The sequence below is a fragment of the Drosophila persimilis genome, unplaced genomic scaffold (assembly GCF_003286085.1).
Source record: "Drosophila persimilis strain 14011-0111.01,24,50 unplaced genomic scaffold, DperRS2 tig00000124-arrow-pilon, whole genome shotgun sequence".
NCBI lineage: Eukaryota > Metazoa > Arthropoda > Insecta > Diptera > Drosophilidae > Drosophila > Drosophila persimilis.
Window position 1 is genome coordinate 2,104,954 of NW_020825294.1, and position 19,739 is coordinate 2,124,692.

The 19,739-nt window shown below is 44.7% G+C and overlaps 2 protein-coding genes across 2 annotated transcripts; one reads left to right on the forward strand and one right to left on the reverse strand.

Moving 5' to 3' along the window:
- Positions 1–7,766: 7,766 nt before the first annotated feature.
- Positions 7,767–15,473, forward strand: LOC6593941 (protein teashirt). Its single transcript, XM_026987916.1, has 3 exons — positions 7,767–7,892; positions 12,469–13,317; positions 13,372–15,473. Exons 1-3 carry the CDS (start codon positions 7,840–7,842, stop codon positions 15,401–15,403), a joined length of 2,934 nt encoding a protein of 977 aa, XP_026843717.1. The 5' UTR covers positions 7,767–7,839; the 3' UTR covers positions 15,404–15,473.
- An 889-nt stretch (positions 15,474–16,362) lies between these two features.
- On the reverse strand, positions 16,363–17,088 carry LOC6593940 (ER membrane protein complex subunit 7 homolog). Its single transcript, XM_002018970.1, has one exon. The coding sequence runs from the start codon at positions 17,086–17,088 to the stop codon at positions 16,363–16,365; it is 726 nt and encodes a 241-aa protein (XP_002019006.1).
- Positions 17,089–19,739: the final 2,651 nt, after the last annotated feature.

Consider the following 19,739-nt stretch of genomic DNA (forward strand, 5'->3'; position numbering starts at 1 on the left):
TTGTTTTAGTCCCGAGCCAAATGAACATGATCGTAAAAATCAGAGTTACATGGCCATAGGCATGGGGCATTGCGGCTTGGGGCTTGGGGCATGGGGCATGGGGCATAGCATGTCCAATTTCGGGGCGTAGCAGCCAGATGGAGGGGGCTTTGATAAAAAGTTAAACATATTGGAGACATTTCAAGATTTTACGACCGCACTAAACACGATCATCGGACAGCAGCCATCGGAGGGGGGAAATACTTTCCCAAGACTTCCACATAAATATCCGAACCGAACTGCAGCCAAATCCACCAGAGAACACCAGACCGAGCCCGAGCGAAGGGACAACCGAAAGTGACGAGCGATTGCCGCCTGCAAGTGTCAATATAAAGTAACAACTTTATTGAACCTTATTTATTCGAGGGCGATCCAATAAAATGGGCAACTTTATAATGATGCACATAAATAACGCTGTGGCTGCGACCCCAAGAACAAAAGCCTCAAACAGCCAGAAAGGGAGCCTCAATCCCGAAGAAGATCCAGAGAGGATGACAAAGACGAAGGCGCGCAGGCGCAGTCACAGACAAAGACAACATCATGTCAACGATGTATGGCATTGAGGATGTGAATCTGGATGCCGAATGCTGAATGCTGACTGCTGAGATGTGCATCTGGTTGTTGATTGTTCGCTCATGTGGAGGAAGGCTGTATAAGGTGATTGCTAAGCAGTGAAAGAAAGATGGTTTTTGGATTGGAAAGAACTAAAAGTACGAGGATTAACGAAGAACGTACCAGAAATAGGTTATATTTCAACATTATTTCAACAAAAGAAGATCCGCGTCTTTTTCCAACACATTACCGTAATCTTTACTCCGTTTTCCAGCACTAAAATGTCACTCATAAAATCCGTCTCTATTTATGTTATTTTTTTTATAATAAAAACATGAAATGTGATTCCTTTCCGATCAAGAGACTACGAAAAACTACGAAAAATACGAATAAATATAATTACTAAGTTTGCCAACACTACACTGTGCTTTCCAACACTGTGGTATCCTTACTTCATGAGTCGATGCTGTCCATATTAGAATAACCAAACAATTATTGCTTTGGAAAGTCAAGAAACAGGGAATAGAGTGAGGATCACTTGGTTTTCCAACACTACGCCAAACCTTCCAACACTGTGTTATCCTTATTACGTGGTCAATGCTCTACATGTTGGAATAACCAAAAATGCTTTAAAAACAAATAGAAAGAGAGGACTGAGAATAGTCAGTCAAAGAAAGAAAACTTCTTTTCTTTTTCAATTACGACACCCAAGAGTGTCTCCTCCACGTGCTCCCATCTCCCACTTAAAAGTGACTCACAAATGCCCCTCAAAATAGATTTAAGTAATAAATTCTGCTTGGAAAAAAACAACGAGGCATCACAATATATTGAATGTCCATGTTCCGTCTCTGCTGTGCCTTAAAGTAAGTCAACAAATATTGAACCGGCTTTACATTTAGTCCGAAATCGAAATCGTTTGCATTAAATTAAGATTGTTTATTGGTCAAGAGTCACTTCTCTGACGCCCGGGGGCTCCCTTCCCGCATCGATTATAATCGATGCGAAAAGGTCGTAAGTTTTCGTCCCGGCTTTCGAGACCAAAACTATAAAAATTGGAAGCATCCTAAATCCCTTTTTCTGCCTTTTTCTGGCTGGGCTTCCGCTTCAATTACCGTTTCGCCTGTCAACTGATCCGCAGAGCTTTACAGTGCCGCTCATAACTTTAAAGCTCAGTGGATATTTCTTTTTTATAGGCTATGGTTTTACTATTTTTTTGGTCAACATTTTGCATGTTGTAAGACCTTAAAGCCGGAGGCATAAAGTACGAATAATTCATTTGTTCGTGTCGATTTTTGTCGTCATTTTCGTGGTTAACATTTACATATTTTGCAAGCTTTTTTTGGGTTAATTGTGGGCGTAAAACCAGAGCTTAAAATATATCAATTTATTGGTTGTAAAACATTTATACACTGGACATTTTAATAGTTTACCTGTGCCTCGACAAGAACGGTTTTTTTTCATAGATTTATTCATGATTTTAATTATTTGTCAAGAAAAATATTATATATCAATGCCACAGTTACCTTTCAGCATTTGGCCCACATTTAATGTTTGATTCCTTCTCGATTTCATCGTGAATTGATAACCAACCATTAGCCACGATTTCGGGGACCATAAAAACCCGATACTTGGAACAAATTTCTATTTAATGATCTCCGTTTATGCGAAACTTTAGGTTTATCTTTCGCTCTCTTTCTTGCTGGAAATTAATGTCCGTCCATTTAAACCGAAACACATTTCTGACCAAAAACGAAATACTATATAGATATATGTCTTTTAATGATCTTTTGTTTAGAGTGTGTGTGCATTAATTAATGCCACCGATCGACATTCGAAACGGAATGAAATCTTTGCGATCTTGCGCGTCTCTTTGTCATAATTTGAATAAATGTTTTACGATCTGAATTGTTTGAAACCAGATTTCGTTTTCGTTTTCGATTCGATTTCTAGATGTCATCGAGAGAATCCGTCTGTGGAATTTTTTTATTGTCGGGGGAGAGCTTAGAGCGGCGGAATGATCAATCTGTAGAATTTTTCTATGGCTCTCTGAGTGGCGCCATAAATTTCACATTTATAATTAACAACTTCTTAAAGTTGTTCGTTTCGCGTCTCTTCGCTTTGGATCTTGGATTTCTTCATATTCATATATTGATTTTTGTTTTTTTTTGTATGCCATTCAGTTTTATGAGTTTTTGTTAATTGTAATTTATTTGATTGATTTATCGAATTAATAAATACCAATCGCAGACGAGTTTTGGCGCAAAAATTGGAATTGGATTTTAGTTTAATAATAAACCCGAAAAAGAGTGCCCCCACGTGTGGTCACCGCTTTATGGGGATCAATAATATATATATATAGAAATATCTTTTGTGATATATCAGCCTGGAGATTTACGGTTGGTCCATGAATCAAAATTTCAACGGTACGGGTTAATCCCTTGGCCCCATGAAATCCGCCATTAAAAATAAATCCAAGGCAATGCTGCGATCAAAATCTTTGGGCAGATCGTTCCAAATAAATAACTCATAGCCCGCGCCATTTCGTGGGCGACAGATACAGATACGTATCTTGCAGATATAGTATATCTGTATCTGTGTTCTGGTTTTGCTTGGGTTCTGCTTGGAACGGAAGCGTTGACACTCGGACAATGACGAATGCCGTTCACCAAAAAGTCTCTTTTATAATACGTTTTGTTCGCGATTCTCGGGGATCTTTTTTGTGTATATATTTTTTTGTTGGATATTCAAATTTTTTCCTTATGCATTTAAGCATCTGCTTAATGAGTTTTTAAGCTTTTTGATTGTCTGTGTTCTGCCATCAATTTGAAAAATAAAAGCGTGCAATTCTTTTTTGGTCATTTTTGGCTTGAAGAAAAAGAAAGCTTTCATGTAAAATTAAGGTAGTTTCTCAGGCTTCCTCCTCTGCTTTTCCCCTCCCAAATGTTCGGAAAACTTCACACAATTTCTATTCAAACAATATTTATACACTGAAGCAATCATCATAATTCTCTACTAATCAAAACCTCTCCCGGCGGACGGGGGAAAACTAGATTTGTGGCATTCTAAAATATGCAGAATCCACACAGAGATTATGCTCGTGGATGCCTGCGTATCCAGCGGATACCTTTAGCATCGAATCGAAGAAGAATTCCAAATAATAATTTATCAAACGGAATTTTACGATCTCGAACACATAAAAAAATTAATGTTCTGCGAGAGCGGCCGCGGCGGCGGCGGCGACAAAAGATGCGATAGACCGAAGGCCTTCTCGAGGAGAGATCTCTCTGTCAAAGTGGCAGAAGAAGAAGAAATATTAAATAAAAAAAGGAAATGCCCAAATCAAATTATAGAATCGTAAAAGTATTTATTACCACCAGGGACCTCATCAGTGGGGGGCTCTCCCTCTCCCTCTCTCTCTCTCTCTCTGTCTCAGTTTTACAGGAGTGTTGGCAGGCGAGAACCGTCAGAAGCAATGGCTGTGCTGTGCTCTTTCTCTTTCCTTGGGCCCCGTCTCTGTCTGTCAAGTGGGTTCCAAGTGATTTGATTATTATCGGTTAATTGGTAAATCGTAAAAACTTTTACGATTCATTCGCCCCTCGACCGTCGGGGGCATTAAGTGGGACTGGGGCTGACGATGGCTCCTTTTGGGAGCAACAAGTGCAGTCAGCAGGCCAGGACTCCCGCTCTCAGCCAATAAAATCACACCGGACAGCCGTTGAAGAAGCACACACGAGAGCTGTCCACCATTTTCCACTCGTCATCGATGGCATCCATTTTTATGGCTCTCCAGGCATTCGTCAAGCCGGGCATCATTCGATGGCTTCTAAGTCCCAGATAAATGTAAGCTTTTCAAGCAGCTCTCTTAATGGATCATAATTTTGGCATTATGGGGGATTGTCTTGAGTGGGGAATAGAGGAATACCCATTAGAATAAACACAATTAGAATAGTCATTGGAGGAGGAGGAAGCGCTGTAGCATAATAATACGATGGAATAGCCCCAGTTCTTCTGAGTTTCTTGATTTCCCATCATAATTTTAAAGCAAACCCATACTCTTCTGCCCTCCAAAGGCCTATTTCCTGATTTTCCCTCTCGAAAAAACATATTTAAAGCATAAATTGCAACATAATTTCCTCATAAATCACATCAGCAACTTTTGAAAACGAAATTCGACCCATAGAATCCATCTTGAACTCGTAAAAATGTAACATTTTACAGATTCAGCCTCTCAAAAGAAAATTACAGCCCTCATGCCCAAAGTCCAAGTGCCGCTAATTTAATTGTTTTTCCAGCCAAAAGCCAAAAAGGGAAAAACTTCTTCAAGTTTTTTTCCATCCAAGTGCAGTGCCACACGCACCAGAAAAACACACCCCCAACCCCGGGGCAACCACCACCCCTTGAGCGACAACGACGACGACGACGACGAAAAGGAGACAAAAGAAAACTGCAGTGAGAGAAAAAAGACAAAACAAAGAGTGACATGTCAAGTGACTGCAGAAAGGGATGGGGATGGGGGATGACAATCAGCAGAAGAAGATGCAGAAGGAGCCGCCGCCAGTCCTATCCGAGAAGAGAACGACAGAGAGAGATGGAGAGAGAGTCACGCTTCAAATTGACGAGGACGAAAAGCTCAAAAGCAACAACTTGGAAGCTGGTCCCTCGACCCACTCTCCCTCTCTCTCTTCCACTCGCTTCTATTACCGCTATTTATTTAGCTGTTTTACATTGTCATTCCCTCTGCAGCCCACACACACACACGCACACACACACAGAGAAGCACCCGCGCATTGCAAAAATAAGCAGAAGAAGAAGCGAAACGAATGTCAGACAGAGAGACAAAATGTCGAAAGCGCGACAGCTGCAGCAGCAGAGGGCAGCGACGTCGCAGCAACAAATTAGAACGAGAGACACCTACACATACATATGTATGTACATATGTATATACCTCTCGTCTATGTATTGTACAACTGAATGGCAGGGGAGTGGGAGGTGTGAGCAGGCCAGCGCATGCGAGCGAGAAAATTTGTTTTGAACTGTCATAAATCTTAATTGCGGCGGAGTGATGGAATCGGAATCGTAGGAGTATAGGGCATACGAAAGGGTGATACGAAAGAGCGGGAAGGCTGACGAAAGGCGGCAAAACAGATTTCACACGCACGCACACACACACGCAGACAGCCTCTCTCTCTCTCTCGCTCTCCGAGAGAGGCAGTCATTTCCCCTGCGTTCCATTCCCATTCATTCGAGAAGATTTATCACCAATTGGTGCGAAGGGGAAACTGATATTGCTGGTGCGCATGCTCTCGCTTGCATGTGCGCTCTCTCTCTGCTGTGCTCCCTCTCTATCTCTCTCTGCCGCAAAAGAGAGCGAATATCAAGCGGGCTTTTGTAGTTGTTCTTCAGTCCACAGCGGACCGTTACAGCGTGATCATGTTTGAAAAGCTTTGCGGCGCGTAAGCTCTCACAATCGCAGTGCCCGAAAAGTACGTAAAAAAGGGTAAACGCCACGCTACGTCGCTGCCTTCGCACAGTAAACAGTAATTAATTAGCAGAGAGCCCTGAGCAGCGCTGCTACTGTGCGCGAGCGAGATAGGCGCACAATTTAATCACGTCTCACGTCAGTTGTCGGCTTTCAGTGGGTGGTGTAAGAGAGTGGAAACGGAACAACGGTAACAAAAAGAAAAGGCAGCAAAAGTAATCAACACGCAGCGCTGTCGACCCACACACACACGAACACAGTCATACTGCGCCGACTGCGTTGCGCCGTCGCTTAACGCAAATCGAATCAAAATTGCCGTCGCCAAAACGCGGGCTTCGTGTTAACGAACGTTTGTCGTCTCTCGTCAAAAAAACAAACAAAAAAAACAAAGTCAGCAGCAAGCAGAGCAGCAGCCCCAGCACAGCATCCAAGCAGCTCCAAAACAGGGAGCAGAAGCGAAGCACAGCACAGCAGCAGGCAGCGCCAGCAACAGTCGCGCAGCAGACAAAACGAAACGTGCGCGTCGCTGCCGTCGCGCTTTGAACTTCATTTTTTTGGTATCAATCAGCGGCAGAGGGGGGGCAGAGAAGAACGCAACCGACGACGCGAGCGACGCGACGCGTCTGATTCTTGACTGAATCAGAGTGACAGCCCCCACCCCTCCCACTCACCCGAGCAACACACACACGCACACACACACACACGGCAGAGGGCCATCAGCAGCGCAGTAGCAGAGCCGAAGAAGCGCGACGCGAGGCACAGCAGTGGCAGGCCGACAGCAGAAGCGGCAGCAGAATTCATTCGAATTCGGACTCTCAAACGAGTAACGACGAGGAATCCGTAACTCGGAACACACTCATACACGCACACATACAACATACATCTCGTATACGTACACGCGACGCGCGACTCGCGTGTTCCCAAGAAATTTAACAGTAATATTACAACAGAAAAGCGAGAGAAGCAAAGGAGAAAAATGAATTTTGAACGCCATTCAAGCCACAAGAAAAATATTCAAAAATGCAAGTGTGATACGAAACGTAATAATAATTAAGAGTATTTTTGAAAGAAGAGAGTCCTACCATCATATCTAGTCAAAAATTGAGTTGAAAAGTTCATCAAACATGAAATGCGCTTCAAATGTTTGATCAAGACTGAAACAAAAACCCAAGCACAACAACAAAATTATTCAACAAAAAAACAAACAACTACAACAAATGGTTCAACAAAGTATACGTAAAAAACAAACCACGAAAACAAAAACAAATACAAATACAAATACAACAAATTATTATACCCCACAAATATATTTATTAAACTAAAACTTAAAACAAACTACAAAAATATATATAGTATATTTAACAATATTTTGCTCACAACAAAATTCAAACAACAAAATAATGTAAAAATCAACAAACAACAAAAAAAACCCTTAACGAAGTATACGATTCAATGCAATTATTAAATTAAATTTAAAAACAAAAATATTTAAACCTACATTTTTGTCTGCCATACGATATATAAAATAAAACAAATATATATATATATATATATATATCGGAAAATCCAAACAAAGTTATACGCTACAACAAAACAAATTCTATACGAAAAAAACGTACCAAGTGCAAAAAACAAAACAAAACAAAAATTTATGAATATTGTGTCAAATTACGAATAAGTTCTGATCGACAAATCCTGTTAGCCAGGATATAGAACATACTGCTGCAAAGTTCTCTATCAAAACCGTCAAAATTCAACAAAATCTCAACATGTTGCACGAGGCATTGATGCTCGAGATCTACAGACAGGCGCTAAATGCCGGGTAAGTGTTTGGCATTTTTGGGAGATACGATTATAATAGCCTTCTAAAAGGAATTTAGGGACATTTGGGGTAGATTTTTGGTAGATTTAGTTTGGAGATTCATAAAGTTATAGATGTGAATAGTTTTAGAATATATGTTTAATTTAGACGTCTTATAGTTGGGGTTGAAAAGAGGACGATTACTTGGCTATGATTTGGTCCAGAAAACTATAGGGGGAGAATTGTTTGGAAAAACCTATAGGGAATCCCCTTTAGTGGAGAATTGAAACGGGAAAACTATGTGTAGAGTTCTATTGAAAATAAGGGACGAACTCTTTCTATTGGAATTTCATTCTATACGTTTCCAACTAAATCAAAGACGTTTACTAGCGAATATATAGAAAGACTAGGGGGCAAGCCCCTTGGATGACGACGACGATAATCGAGAGATATGTATTAAGAAAGAGTTTTATTAAATTGCAAAAAGATGTAGCTATTTTATCGTTTTTAAACAAATTTTAAAAGTAATCTAGGAGGGGAAAAATATATCAAAACCTATCAATTATATGGACTATCATTTCGTTCCGATTTAAAGTACATTTTTTCTGATCCTCTAAAAGTGATTTGATTGTAGTTCTTTAGTACAAACAGCTGTTCGTATATAGTTTCTTGGTTATTACCAAACTGAAAGCCATAATAAAAGATAATTAGATCCATCTGGAGATAGTCCATAGAGCTGTGAAAACTATTCTAGATGGAAGTTGGAAGAGAAGCCTCAAAACGAGTTTTCGATTCTTGAAATTTGTTAGAAATTATCCTCTAGAAGTTTTCATACTTTAAGAACTAAAATCTATCCGTAACTATTTGCTTAGATCCATATCTTTCCGTCTGGTTTCTGAAATACTGCCACAGATAGATTCCCCAGAAAATGATATAATTTTATAGCGCACTCTTCCACCATTCATCAAATCCACAAATATAGAACCCAAAACTGTCGCCTAACCATATGAACGTTTTTAATCACATGAGAGGCCCTCTCTTTCATTTCGCCTCGTCATTCGGGGGGCCAGAATTCTGATTTTTGATAGCCAATGGCCCATTAAAATATTACTTTAGACTGTGGGGCGGGCACAGATAAATATACACCAAGAAATGATTATTTCATCCGAATCATTGATGATTGGCGTCCTCGTCGTCGTCGTCGTCGTCGTGCACGTCGCACACCTGTCGTTATAAATTCTGCCCCACGCCAATATTTGAGGCACACCATATATCAGGGGCATATACAACCCACCCCCGCACCAGCGCCAGCAACCCGTGAGCAGCAGTTCTGTTTTCGAAAAACTATTGATTTATACTAATAAAACACACAACTCAGAAATCCCGAAACCCACAAGCAGAACCCCAAAAGAACAATAATTTTTATCAAGTTGTAAAATACGGAAAAACTTGATTTGTAATCGCTGGGGGGAATGGGGGTAAAAATTAAACACAAAAATTGTGCTATAGATTCCAAAATGATCTATCTTTTGGGGGCTGTGTGTGTGTGTGTGTGTGTGTATCTGAAAATTATGATTAAACAAGTTTCGAGATACATCTGAAAACGGGTTTTCCCGTTGAGGGGAATGGGGCTGTGCTGTGTTGCATCTGTGGCATTACTAATAAAGTGCGACAAATTGTCTCGTTTTGCTGCGAAAGATATACGAATTTGCAATATATGTAAATAATATTTGTTGCCTCCTTTTCGTTCGTCTACTTTGTAGATGGGAGGATGGATGGGGTAGGAAAATGTGTTCAAGATATTTTACCAAGGCGATGACGTACCAGAAAATTTGAATAAATCATGCGAAAAGTGAAGAAAAACTCACGATACGCTCTGGTTGCCATCTTCTACTCAATTGGGTGGGGGGTGCCTGTATCTGTATCTTTGCCACTTAGCCCTCCCTCTCGCCCTCTCTTTCTATCTGGCATTGTATCTGTGTATCTTTGTGTGTGTGAGTGTGTGTCTGCCTATTACCGGGAAGATTTATGTTCACAATTTGCCGCTGATTTGTGCGTGGTGTCTGTGAGTGTGTGTGTGTATCTGCGTATCTGTGTGTAGTAATATTCACTTTTGTTACCTTTACGGATTAGTCATGTTTTAGTTTTTTTTTCCCCCATTTAGACAGTGCACTACAGTGCCTTACAAAAGTGTAGGAATGTGCATTCAAACGATTGATAACAGAAAATTAAGCGTATCAATCGCTATCTGCTATCTGATGGATACAATAGTCAGAATATAGTAGATATATATGATATATTCTTGTATTTATTGCTTTAAGATATCATTATATCTGCTTGAAATTGCAATTAATCGATAATTTATCGAATTAAAAGCCTTATCGATGCTAACGCAGCAATTAAAAATCCTTTTTTTCCCAAATTAAACATGGCAGAAGCCCTGCTATCACCTCCAAACATTCGTGTATATACTAACTCTACGCACTGTATCCCATTCCTTCCCCATGAAAGTCGTGGCTGCATAGATGCAACCATGTAACTCTCTCTCTTTCTCTCTCGCTGTCGATTATTAATGAGACAATTCCAAGCTGTAATTAACTGCACTCGAGAGGAGAGAAGTTGCGTATAAATCATTTGTGATTTAAGCTTAATCGAATAACGAGATTTCCGATTATGATATGCTATTGCTATGAGGAAAACTTGTTGCCAAGAAAACAAAACACAACAGCAACACAACTGCCACAGCAATGGCTTTAATATGCGGGCTTAATCGTTGAATGCAATCTGGATGGATGGCTAATTAGCTGTGAGCGATCGGTGTGTAATAAGTATCTGTATCTATGATATGCTGTCATAAAACGCCGCCTGGGCTTACAGGTGTACCCCTATATGAATCATCTGAACACCGAACCAATCAATATTGTCTATAGTCTGGATCTGCCGTTTGTTTTTCTATGTACTATCCATCAATTAGGGAACTTTTGACAAACGTTTTCCTTCGAACAACTTAATTCCGTTTAAAGAAGTCTTTTTTTTTTTTGTTTTTTTTTGCTGTTTGAGCGATCGCTTCTTAAACAATAGAACACCTGACAAATTGTTGACAACAGAAGAAACATATTTATATTTTCGTTATAGTATTTTGTTCATTCAAATCAAGTCACATTAACGCCGCTTTTGTTCAGTGATTTCCGCCATGGAATCAGCCCCACACACACACCGCCAGCAGACGCCCACACAGATATTACATATAGAGATACAGATACAGATACAGATACAGTGCCTAATCATCAAAGAATTTATAACCATTTTGCATATACTTCAAAGTCAATCAAGGCAATCATTCACCGACTCTCGCGCCCATAAAAAATGTTATATGTGTGTTACCATTTTCGATTGTAAATATACTCTAGGAAATCAAATTCCATATTTTTTCCTTCGGTTTTTTCGGTTTTTAATTTTTTTTTTATTGCCAATTAATTTATGCAAACTGTTATGCGGAATGTGTGTCTATGGCCCAGCAACAAACAGCCAGATGATAATAATTGCCGCAGATCTCAGATCTCTGAGGAGATGCTTACGATTATGAACATCTCGGGGGTCGGTCTCTGGTCTCTGCTCATAACTCAGGCCTCAAATCTCGAATTAAACGCCATTGTTCCAATATAGAGTTTTACGACCCATAGAGCGGCGTTAGGCAGTCGCTGGAGCGAGGGAGGGGACGTACGAGGCAGTGGAATGTGTATCAGAGAGGGATAGACAGACAATGGTGGACAGATGGACAGTGGAACGTGTATGGGCGAGGGTGAGGGGACAAACGGATAGTGGAACATTAAGCGGCGAAGCAATGGTGGTTTGTGGAACGTATATCGGGCTATGGGCAGAACAGATGGACTGTGGAACGTGGATGGATAGAGGGACAGTGGAACGTGGATGGAGAGAGGGACAGTGGATCGTAGATCACTGATAGCGGCACAGACCGGCAGTGGAACGTATATCGTCGTTGGAGGGACAGATGGACTGATGGAACCCACAGCTGTGTTCCAAACGGCAGACACAGTTTCATTTTTTTTCTTTTGCTTTTTTTGTTGTTGTTGTTTGTTGTTTTCATTTTGGTTTATGGCGCCTTTTGAGATTTGAATAACAAATCGAAATGTTGACATATGTTTGGCATTGTTGCCATTGTTGTTGGGGTTTGTTCCTGCGGTTCGGTTTCGGTGGGGCTTATGATTTACCGCAAAATATAAACATATTTGGAGGGGGGGGGGATGTGGGGCAGATTTCCAATATTATGCTCTTGATTGCTTATCCAATTTATGGTGGGGTTTTTTTTTATAGAGGAACCATTGGGCTTGTGAAAGTCTTTGATGGGGAGAGGAGAAAGCTCTAAAAGTGTACTTTGTAGATTGATTGATGAGTGATATGATGTAAATGAGGACATCTTAAGGGAAACAAAAGATAGAAGATTGTTTTACCAGGAAGATAGTTTCAAATGATGATTAGTAATCTTTAAAACACTCATTGAGAATCCCTAGAGGACCTAGAATATCTCCAAATTATACTTTTAACTAATTTCCTCCCCCTTTCTTTGCCTTTGCAGCGCTTTGCCCACAGCTCGTCCCCGTTCCACGGAATCGGCCAATTCCAGCGAGCGGTGTCCCTCGCACGAATCCAATTCCTCCGACAATGGGGGGCAGCGCGGGGACAACAGCGGAGGGGGTGTGATGCCAGCCACATCCATGCACTCGACATTCCCGGCCGTGCCGCAGAACCTGCCCGCACAGCCCCCCTCCATGGAGGCGTATCTGCATATGGTGGCCGCGGCCGCACAGCAGTACGGCTTCCCCTTGGCTGCGGCGGCGGCCGCAGGACCCCGCCTGCCCCTGCCCCTGCCCAATGAGGCGGCGGCCCCGTTCAAGCTGCCACCGCAAGCATCGCCCACGGCCTCCAGCAATCACTCGGAGGCGCTGGACTTTCGCACGAATCTTTATGGCCGGGCGGAGTCCGCCGAGCCGCCAGCTTCCGAGGAGGAGGAGGACTTCGATGACGGGGCCAACAATCCCCTGGATCTGTCGGTGGGCACACGGAAACGCGGCCACGACGCCGAGCCACAGCTGGGCCACATCCAGGTGAAGAAGATGTTCAAGTCGGAGAGTCCTCCGGCGATTCCTTCGCCTACGCCGGCGCCGCCCACTGCCAGCCAACTGATGCCCGGAGTGAATCCCTATCTGGCGGCTGTGGCGGCCGCCAATATTTTCCGCGCCGGACAGTTTCCCGACTGGAATGGCAAAAGCGATCTGGTGGTGGATCCCCTCGAGAAGATGTCGGACATTGTGAAGGGAGGCGCCCAAGGACACAAGGAGAAGCATCATCATCATCATCATCAGTCGAAGGCCACACCGCCCGCACAGTCAGCACCGCCAAAGAGTCCCGCACAGCAGCAGCAACAGCAGCAGCAGCAGCAGCAACAACAACAGCAGCAGCAGCAGGGATCCAACAATAGCCACAATTCCGAGGGAGGATCTGGTGCAGCAGCAGGTGCCACACCCGCCTCCGGTGGCGGCGTCACCAAGGCCCGCCACAACATCTGGCAATCGCATTGGCAGAACAAGGGCGTGGCCAGCTCCGTCTTCCGGTGTGTGTGGTGCAAGCAGAGCTTCCCCACCCTGGAGGCCCTGACCACCCACATGAAGGACAGCAAACACTGCGGCGTGAATGTGCCACCGTTCGGGAATCTGCCGAGCAACAATCCCCCCCAGCACCAGCACCAGCACCACCAACAGCACCACCATCCGGCACCACCGCCGCCACCGCAGAACCACCAGAATATGCGCAAGCAGGGGGGCGGCGGCGGCTCCCAGGCGAATCACTCCCCCTCGGCGAACGTGAAGAACGCGTTTCAGTACCGCGGCGATCCCCCGACGCCGCTGCCCCGGAAGCTGGTGCGCGGCCAGAACGTGTGGCTGGGGAAGGGCGTGGAGCAGGCCATGCAGATCCTGAAGTGCATGCGGTGCGGCGAGAGCTTCCGCTCGCTCGGCGAGATGACCAAGCACATGCAGGAGACGCAGCACTACACGAACATCCTCTCCCAGGAGCAGAGCATCTCCATCAAGTCCCAGAACCAGGCCAACGCCAATGCGGACTCCAAGGACAACCACAACAACAGCCTCAGCTCCGAGGAGAGCCGCACCCTGAGCGCCGTGCTCACGTGCAAGGTGTGCGACAAGGCCTTCAACAGTCTCGGCGACCTGAGCAATCACATGGCCAAAAACAATCACTATGCCGAGCCGCTGCTCCAGAATGCCGGCGCCCGCAAAAGGCCGGCCCCCAAGAAGAGGGAGAAATCCCTGCCGGTGAGGAAACTCCTGGAAATGAAGGGCGGCGGGGCGGGCAATCAGGACGATTTGGCAGCGGAAAAGAGTGCTGTTCAAGGCAAGCCCGGCCTCGGACCGGGCGGAGGGGACAAAAACGATGCCGCTTTGTTTGCGGAACGCATGCGGCAGTACATAACGGGTGTGAAGTCCCCGGAGGAGATCGCCAAGGTGGCTGCCGCTCAGCTGTTGGCCAAAAACAAGTCGCCCGAGCTGCTGGAGCAGAAGAACGGCAATGCCAAGCCGGGCAATTCCTCGGTACTGAGTGCCATCGAGCAGATGTTCACCACCAGCTTTGATACGCCGCCGCGGCACGCCAGCCTCCCGGCGAGCAGTCCCTCCAACTCGTCCACCAAGAACACCTCCCCCGTGGCCAGCAGCATCCTGAAACGCCTCGGCATCGACGAGACGGTGGACTACAATAAGCCCCTGATTGACACGAATGATCCGTACTATCAGCACTATCGGTACACGAGCAGCGAGCGGAGCGGCAGCGAGTGCAGTGCGGAGGCGGCCAGGCCACGTCTGGATGCCCCAACGCCCGAGAAGCAGCAGCCGCTGATGGCCTCCGCCTCCGCCATGGAGGAGTCTTCGGCCGGCAAGTCCGTGGGCAGCATCAAGCAGGAGGAGGCCATCAAAATGGAGATCAAGTCTGAGATCAGCGACGAGCAGAACGATGACACGGCCATGCCGTCGCCCAAAATGGAGGCCACCCTGGTCAACGGCAGCTACACCGCCTCCTCCGCTGCCAACAACAATAACAACAACAACAACAACAATGTGGAGCGGGCCTCGCCCAAGACCCCCTCGGTGGCAGGGAGCCCGCAGTCGAGGCTCCTGCCGCCGCGTAGTCCGGCGGACAGCCAGCGTTCGGCCACACCCAAGTCTCCAGCCTCCAGCCACAAGTCGTACGACGGCAGCGAGGGCAACAAAAAGTATCCCAGTGACTCCCTGAATGCTTTGTCCTCGATGTTCGATTCGTTGGGGGCCAGTGGCGGCGGGGCCGCAGCCAATACGAGAGCCAAGCTGGCCGCCGCTGCAGCCGCTGCCACCGGGGGAGTCCTGCCCGTGGCCGGCGGTAGCGAGTCTCCGGAGAATCTAAGCGCCAGCAATTCGCTGGCGGCCTTGCGACAGTTCTGCGTGAAGAAGGAGAAGACCGCCTAAGAGCTGGAGCTTCTCGGCCGCAAACCGGACCGTTCCGTAAAACGCTCTCGTTAGCCTCGTTTTTTCGTTGTTTTCGCGCAAACAAAAAGCATTTTAAACACAAATTTTTTTGGTTTTGCCTGCGCGTTGCCCACACGCCGCCTCCCCCCCGAAACGGCCACACCCCCAAAGACCCCCATGCACTTTTTGGGCGGCGGCCACTGCGTTTCTTAGGGGGGGGCGGACTGCGGCAACCATTCAGAGAGAAGAGAAGAGAGAGAATCAGGAGTCAAAAGTACTGCCACTTGGACGACACTTTGGCGACAGGATGCAAAAGGACACCACCGAGATATGGAGATGTGTATTCGGTATCACGAAACGATTATAATGAAGACAATGATTGAGAGGAGGTAGCGAATAGTCCAATCATTCACTCAATCAAGATACCAGGCGGCAGTTGGGGATTGAATCCCCAAGACGTTCAGCAAGCCCTAAGGCCTACTTTTTCAAGGTAATTATTCAAGAATTGCAAGCAAAAAATTATAGAATACAAAGGGAACAAGTGGGAATGGAATGCAGCAACTGCTACTGGGGTAAATGGGAATCAGTGGGAATGGAACAAGGTTTTGACAGCGTCAGCTGTTCCGTCATTAATGTATTCTATAAGCTTTGATATAGATGAAAACCCTCGACTAAAACTCGCTTTCTCTTCTCTTCATTTCAGGATATATTAAACTTGGGATCCTTGAAAAACTATGGCTTGGAATGGCTGACCATTTGGTGGGTTTTTGTTGTTAGAGAAAAACCACACAAGCCCTTGTCAGGGCTGCCACATCTCTCTGCAAAGAGTTATGAAATTTGAAGAAAAAGAAAACATTGTGATCCAATAAAAAAAGAAAAAGAAAAGAAACAAGTTTTTATGAACATTACACCAAACGGAATCTTTATTTGTGAAAGCAGCGGCAGGGGGGGGGGTTTCTTCAACGTTTCTTCTTGTTTTGCTTTGTCGCTGGACTGCTGCAGATTTTCTTGGGTGATGGCTTCTCTGGAGGGGGTGGTGGTGGGGGTGGGCGTTGCTTCTCCGACAGCAGAGACGTTAGCATGTCGCTGAGGTCCGGCATATTGTTGGGGACATTTGGAAATTGCATTTTGTCCAGCTCGCGCTTCGTTTGGGGATCCTTGATGATGTGATTGGCGATCAGGAGCATCAGGACGGGCGCCAGCATAACCAGGATCATGGGATGCAGGACAAAGTCCACGAAGCGCCACTGTTCGCGTTCCCTGAAGTATTTGCGACGCTTCAGTGGCGCCAGCCGCAGGGGATAGGCAATCTGGACAACGGTCACGGGATCCACATAGCTCACCTCCCGAGCCCGGTACTTGCCCCGCGAATTGATCTCCACTCGCACGGGTCGGAAGTAGATGTCCGGATGGTGCACCTCCACCACATGGCTCCCGTACGGCACTCCGCTGATCAGAAAGTGTCCGTCGGTGCGCACGAATCCCTTGTACTGGCCGCCGTTGATCGACAGCGTGATCTCCGACAGCCAGCGGAGGGTTAGGCCCAACTTGCGATCCGGCGGCAAGATGTACCCGCTGATGGTGTACAGCGGCGCGGCAGTGGCAACTTCATTTTCCACTGGCTCCACATCAGCGAAGCCCAGATTCAGATACAAGATCAATACAAACAGATTAATTTTAAGCATTTTGCAAGGCATTTCAAAAGTTCACTTTCTGATGACAAAAAAAAAGAAAAGTTTCCTTTTGGAGACAAATTGTTGAAAAATTTCTAGTTAAAATTGGTTAATATTTTTATCAAGCTACGTTTTCGACGTTACTGACTTTAGAGAAGCTATAAAATCTGTGATGTGGAATCACATTTAAGTCTGTGAGTGTTTGATGGAGTTTTTAAGATCTATCATAAGGGAAGTTTCAGCTAACAATTCAAAGATCCTTCTATCCATTAAGTGATCTATCTGTCAAACGAGGGAAGGGACAATCTATGGAGATATCTACCTATAGATTGCCGCGGACTAAGGCTTGGAAAATCCATATATGGTGGCCTACGAAACTCTTCTTTCATCTCTTCTCTTTCCCCCATAATCATCCAGTTTTCCAACCATCTTTCTAGGAACTCACATCTTTCTCTCTTCGAAGCGTCTCCCATCTTCATTGCCTGGCCAAAAATCGTTTCTAAAGATACAAAATCCCGACGGCAAAGCAACATTTTCCACAGTAGCCGCAGTAGTCGATTGCCCCTCAGTATGCGATCATTCGCATTTTATAACGCAACAATTGTTGCATGAGGAGTGACTCACTGGAAGCCAGAAAAAGCCCTGCACCAGCACCGCCTCCTGCTCCTCCAGAAGACTTCTCTTCGATGGGAAGGAGTCGTGACCAAAGCGACTTTTGTTCAACCATCAGACACTGCCGCGTACGCGACTCGTACTCGTATGTGGCAGAAAGACATTGTATGGAATGTGTGTTTGGGTCTATGAAAGGAGAGGTAGCCAAGAAATAGCTGCCACAAATTTGCACTTTTTGATGAACGTTTTGTGGCTTCTGCTTCTGTGTCGCGGGAATCACGGCTCCAGCGATGGTAATTTTTTTTTTGTAGCAAGTAGCACTCGAATGATCCTCTCAACAAGTGTTCGAAAAACGGTATCTGGGGGCATGCGCAAACAATTTTCCAATATAATTTGACTTCTCTAAAGAGGAGAGGGGGCTCCGGGGGGGCTCCGGGGGTCTGCAGCAGTGTCGTCATTATGGCAATGTTCGTGTTCATCGTTTGATTTAGCGCCAGCCTCGCATTGAGGAGCGTCTTGAGGAGTTGTTTGTATTTAAATTTCTACAAACGGAGAGCCCCTCAGAGCCGATCTCTAACGTCGTGGCCTGCCATTAAACAGAGTTGTTGTATCTGTAGATATTATTTTTGTTTGTATCTGTTGCCCCACTCAATTGACAGCAGCTCTGGCGCATAGAGGAGCTTCTGTCTGCGACTAGATGTAGATTAAGTTGCTATGAATCGTTGAATGGTAAAGAATTGCCAATGATTAGAGCTGCAAAATGTGTGGAAATTCAAGTGGAATAAATGAATGAAGGCGAGTTCAAGATAGACTTTAAATGGGGATCGATATGGCGGATCAATCAATGGGAGTTGTAGAAATGCTTGCAGGAAGTGTTCAAAGGAGAGGGAACGGGCTGGCAAAGAGAGCTTGCCAAACAACATACATTGCGTGTGCATGACGCTTACAAATTCAAAATCCCTGCTGTAAAAAAGGTCTTAAAAGCTCCAAATCCATAGAACTCTTAGATTTCCAGACAATTCTTACCTTTATCATCCATTCCATATTCCCTTGAACCCATATATCTCTGCCAAAGCTGTCTTTTTCTCTATAAAACTAACCTGATCCAACACAACGTCCAACAAAGTTCTACAGCTTATCACAGAGCAGACTATAGTTCTTCTATAAAAGTTCTATAAATAATATGAAATCTAATCTCGACAAAAAAAAGAGAACCAGGGTACCAGGCAAAAAGATCAAAAGCATTGAGTAAATCAATCAAACCAGCAATTGATAGCTAATGACTGATTTATGAATATAAACGAGTCATGTTTTAATCATAAATCCAAAGCAAAGCAAACAATCGAATCGGTAGGAAGGGAGGGAGTACCATATGGCTTATCCCCCTATCGCTATAGGGTCTGGCGAGTGGCGAGTATTATTCATCGTTTTCTTTCATAATAAAACAATTTGAACGATTGCAAGATAATCGTTTAATGACTGATAACGAACACAGAGATTTACTATATAGATGATGGTCGGTCGGTCGTCTGATGGCAATCGCTTTATCGCAGAAAACCAGAACACTATCTGCAATAAATCAATGCACATAAGAGCCCCCTCTGTCCTCCAGTGCCTTCTCTTGAAGACCCATCATAACTGATTTGCTAGGAATTGTTTTCAGCCTTGTTTTTTTTTGCGGAACAGTAGAGGTCATAAATTTCTCGAAAACCTTTCAGTTTTATGCGGAAAAAAAACAGGGAGAGAAACTTTTAAATATTCATGCGTGATATTTGTCGCAGCGACAGGGATCGAATCGGATCGGATCGGTTTCAGCGACGATACCAACGATCGATTTTTTCTTTTTAACCAAAACAAAACAAAACCCAATCCCAATGTCAGTCTCAGTCTCAGAGAAAACAATTGTTTAGGAAGAACACAACACAATGGGTCATTTAGGAGTGGTCTGTGGTTCGATCCCCATCCTCGCTGACAGCCAACAAGTATTGCACGATCCTTGGGGATGATGATGACGATGCTCCTGCTGGAATTGGTATGGGTATGGGATCCTT

Excerpts from the sequence above, each read along its gene's own strand:
- LOC6593940 (XM_002018970.1), bottom strand. The coding sequence starts at position 17,088 with ATGCTTAAAATTAATCTGTTTGTATTGATCTTGTATCTGAATCTGGGC.
- LOC6593941 (XM_026987916.1), top strand. The coding sequence starts at position 7,840 with ATGTTGCACGAGGCATTGATGCTCGAGATCTACAGACAGGCGCTAAAT. Across the intron at positions 7,893-12,468 it reads AGACAGGCGCTAAATGCCGG|CGCTTTGCCCACAGCTCGTC; the intron begins GTAAGTGTTTGG and ends TTGCCTTTGCAG. Across the intron at positions 13,318-13,371 it reads CCCGCACAGCAGCAGCAACA|CCACAATTCCGAGGGAGGAT; the intron begins GCAGCAGCAGCA and ends ATCCAACAATAG.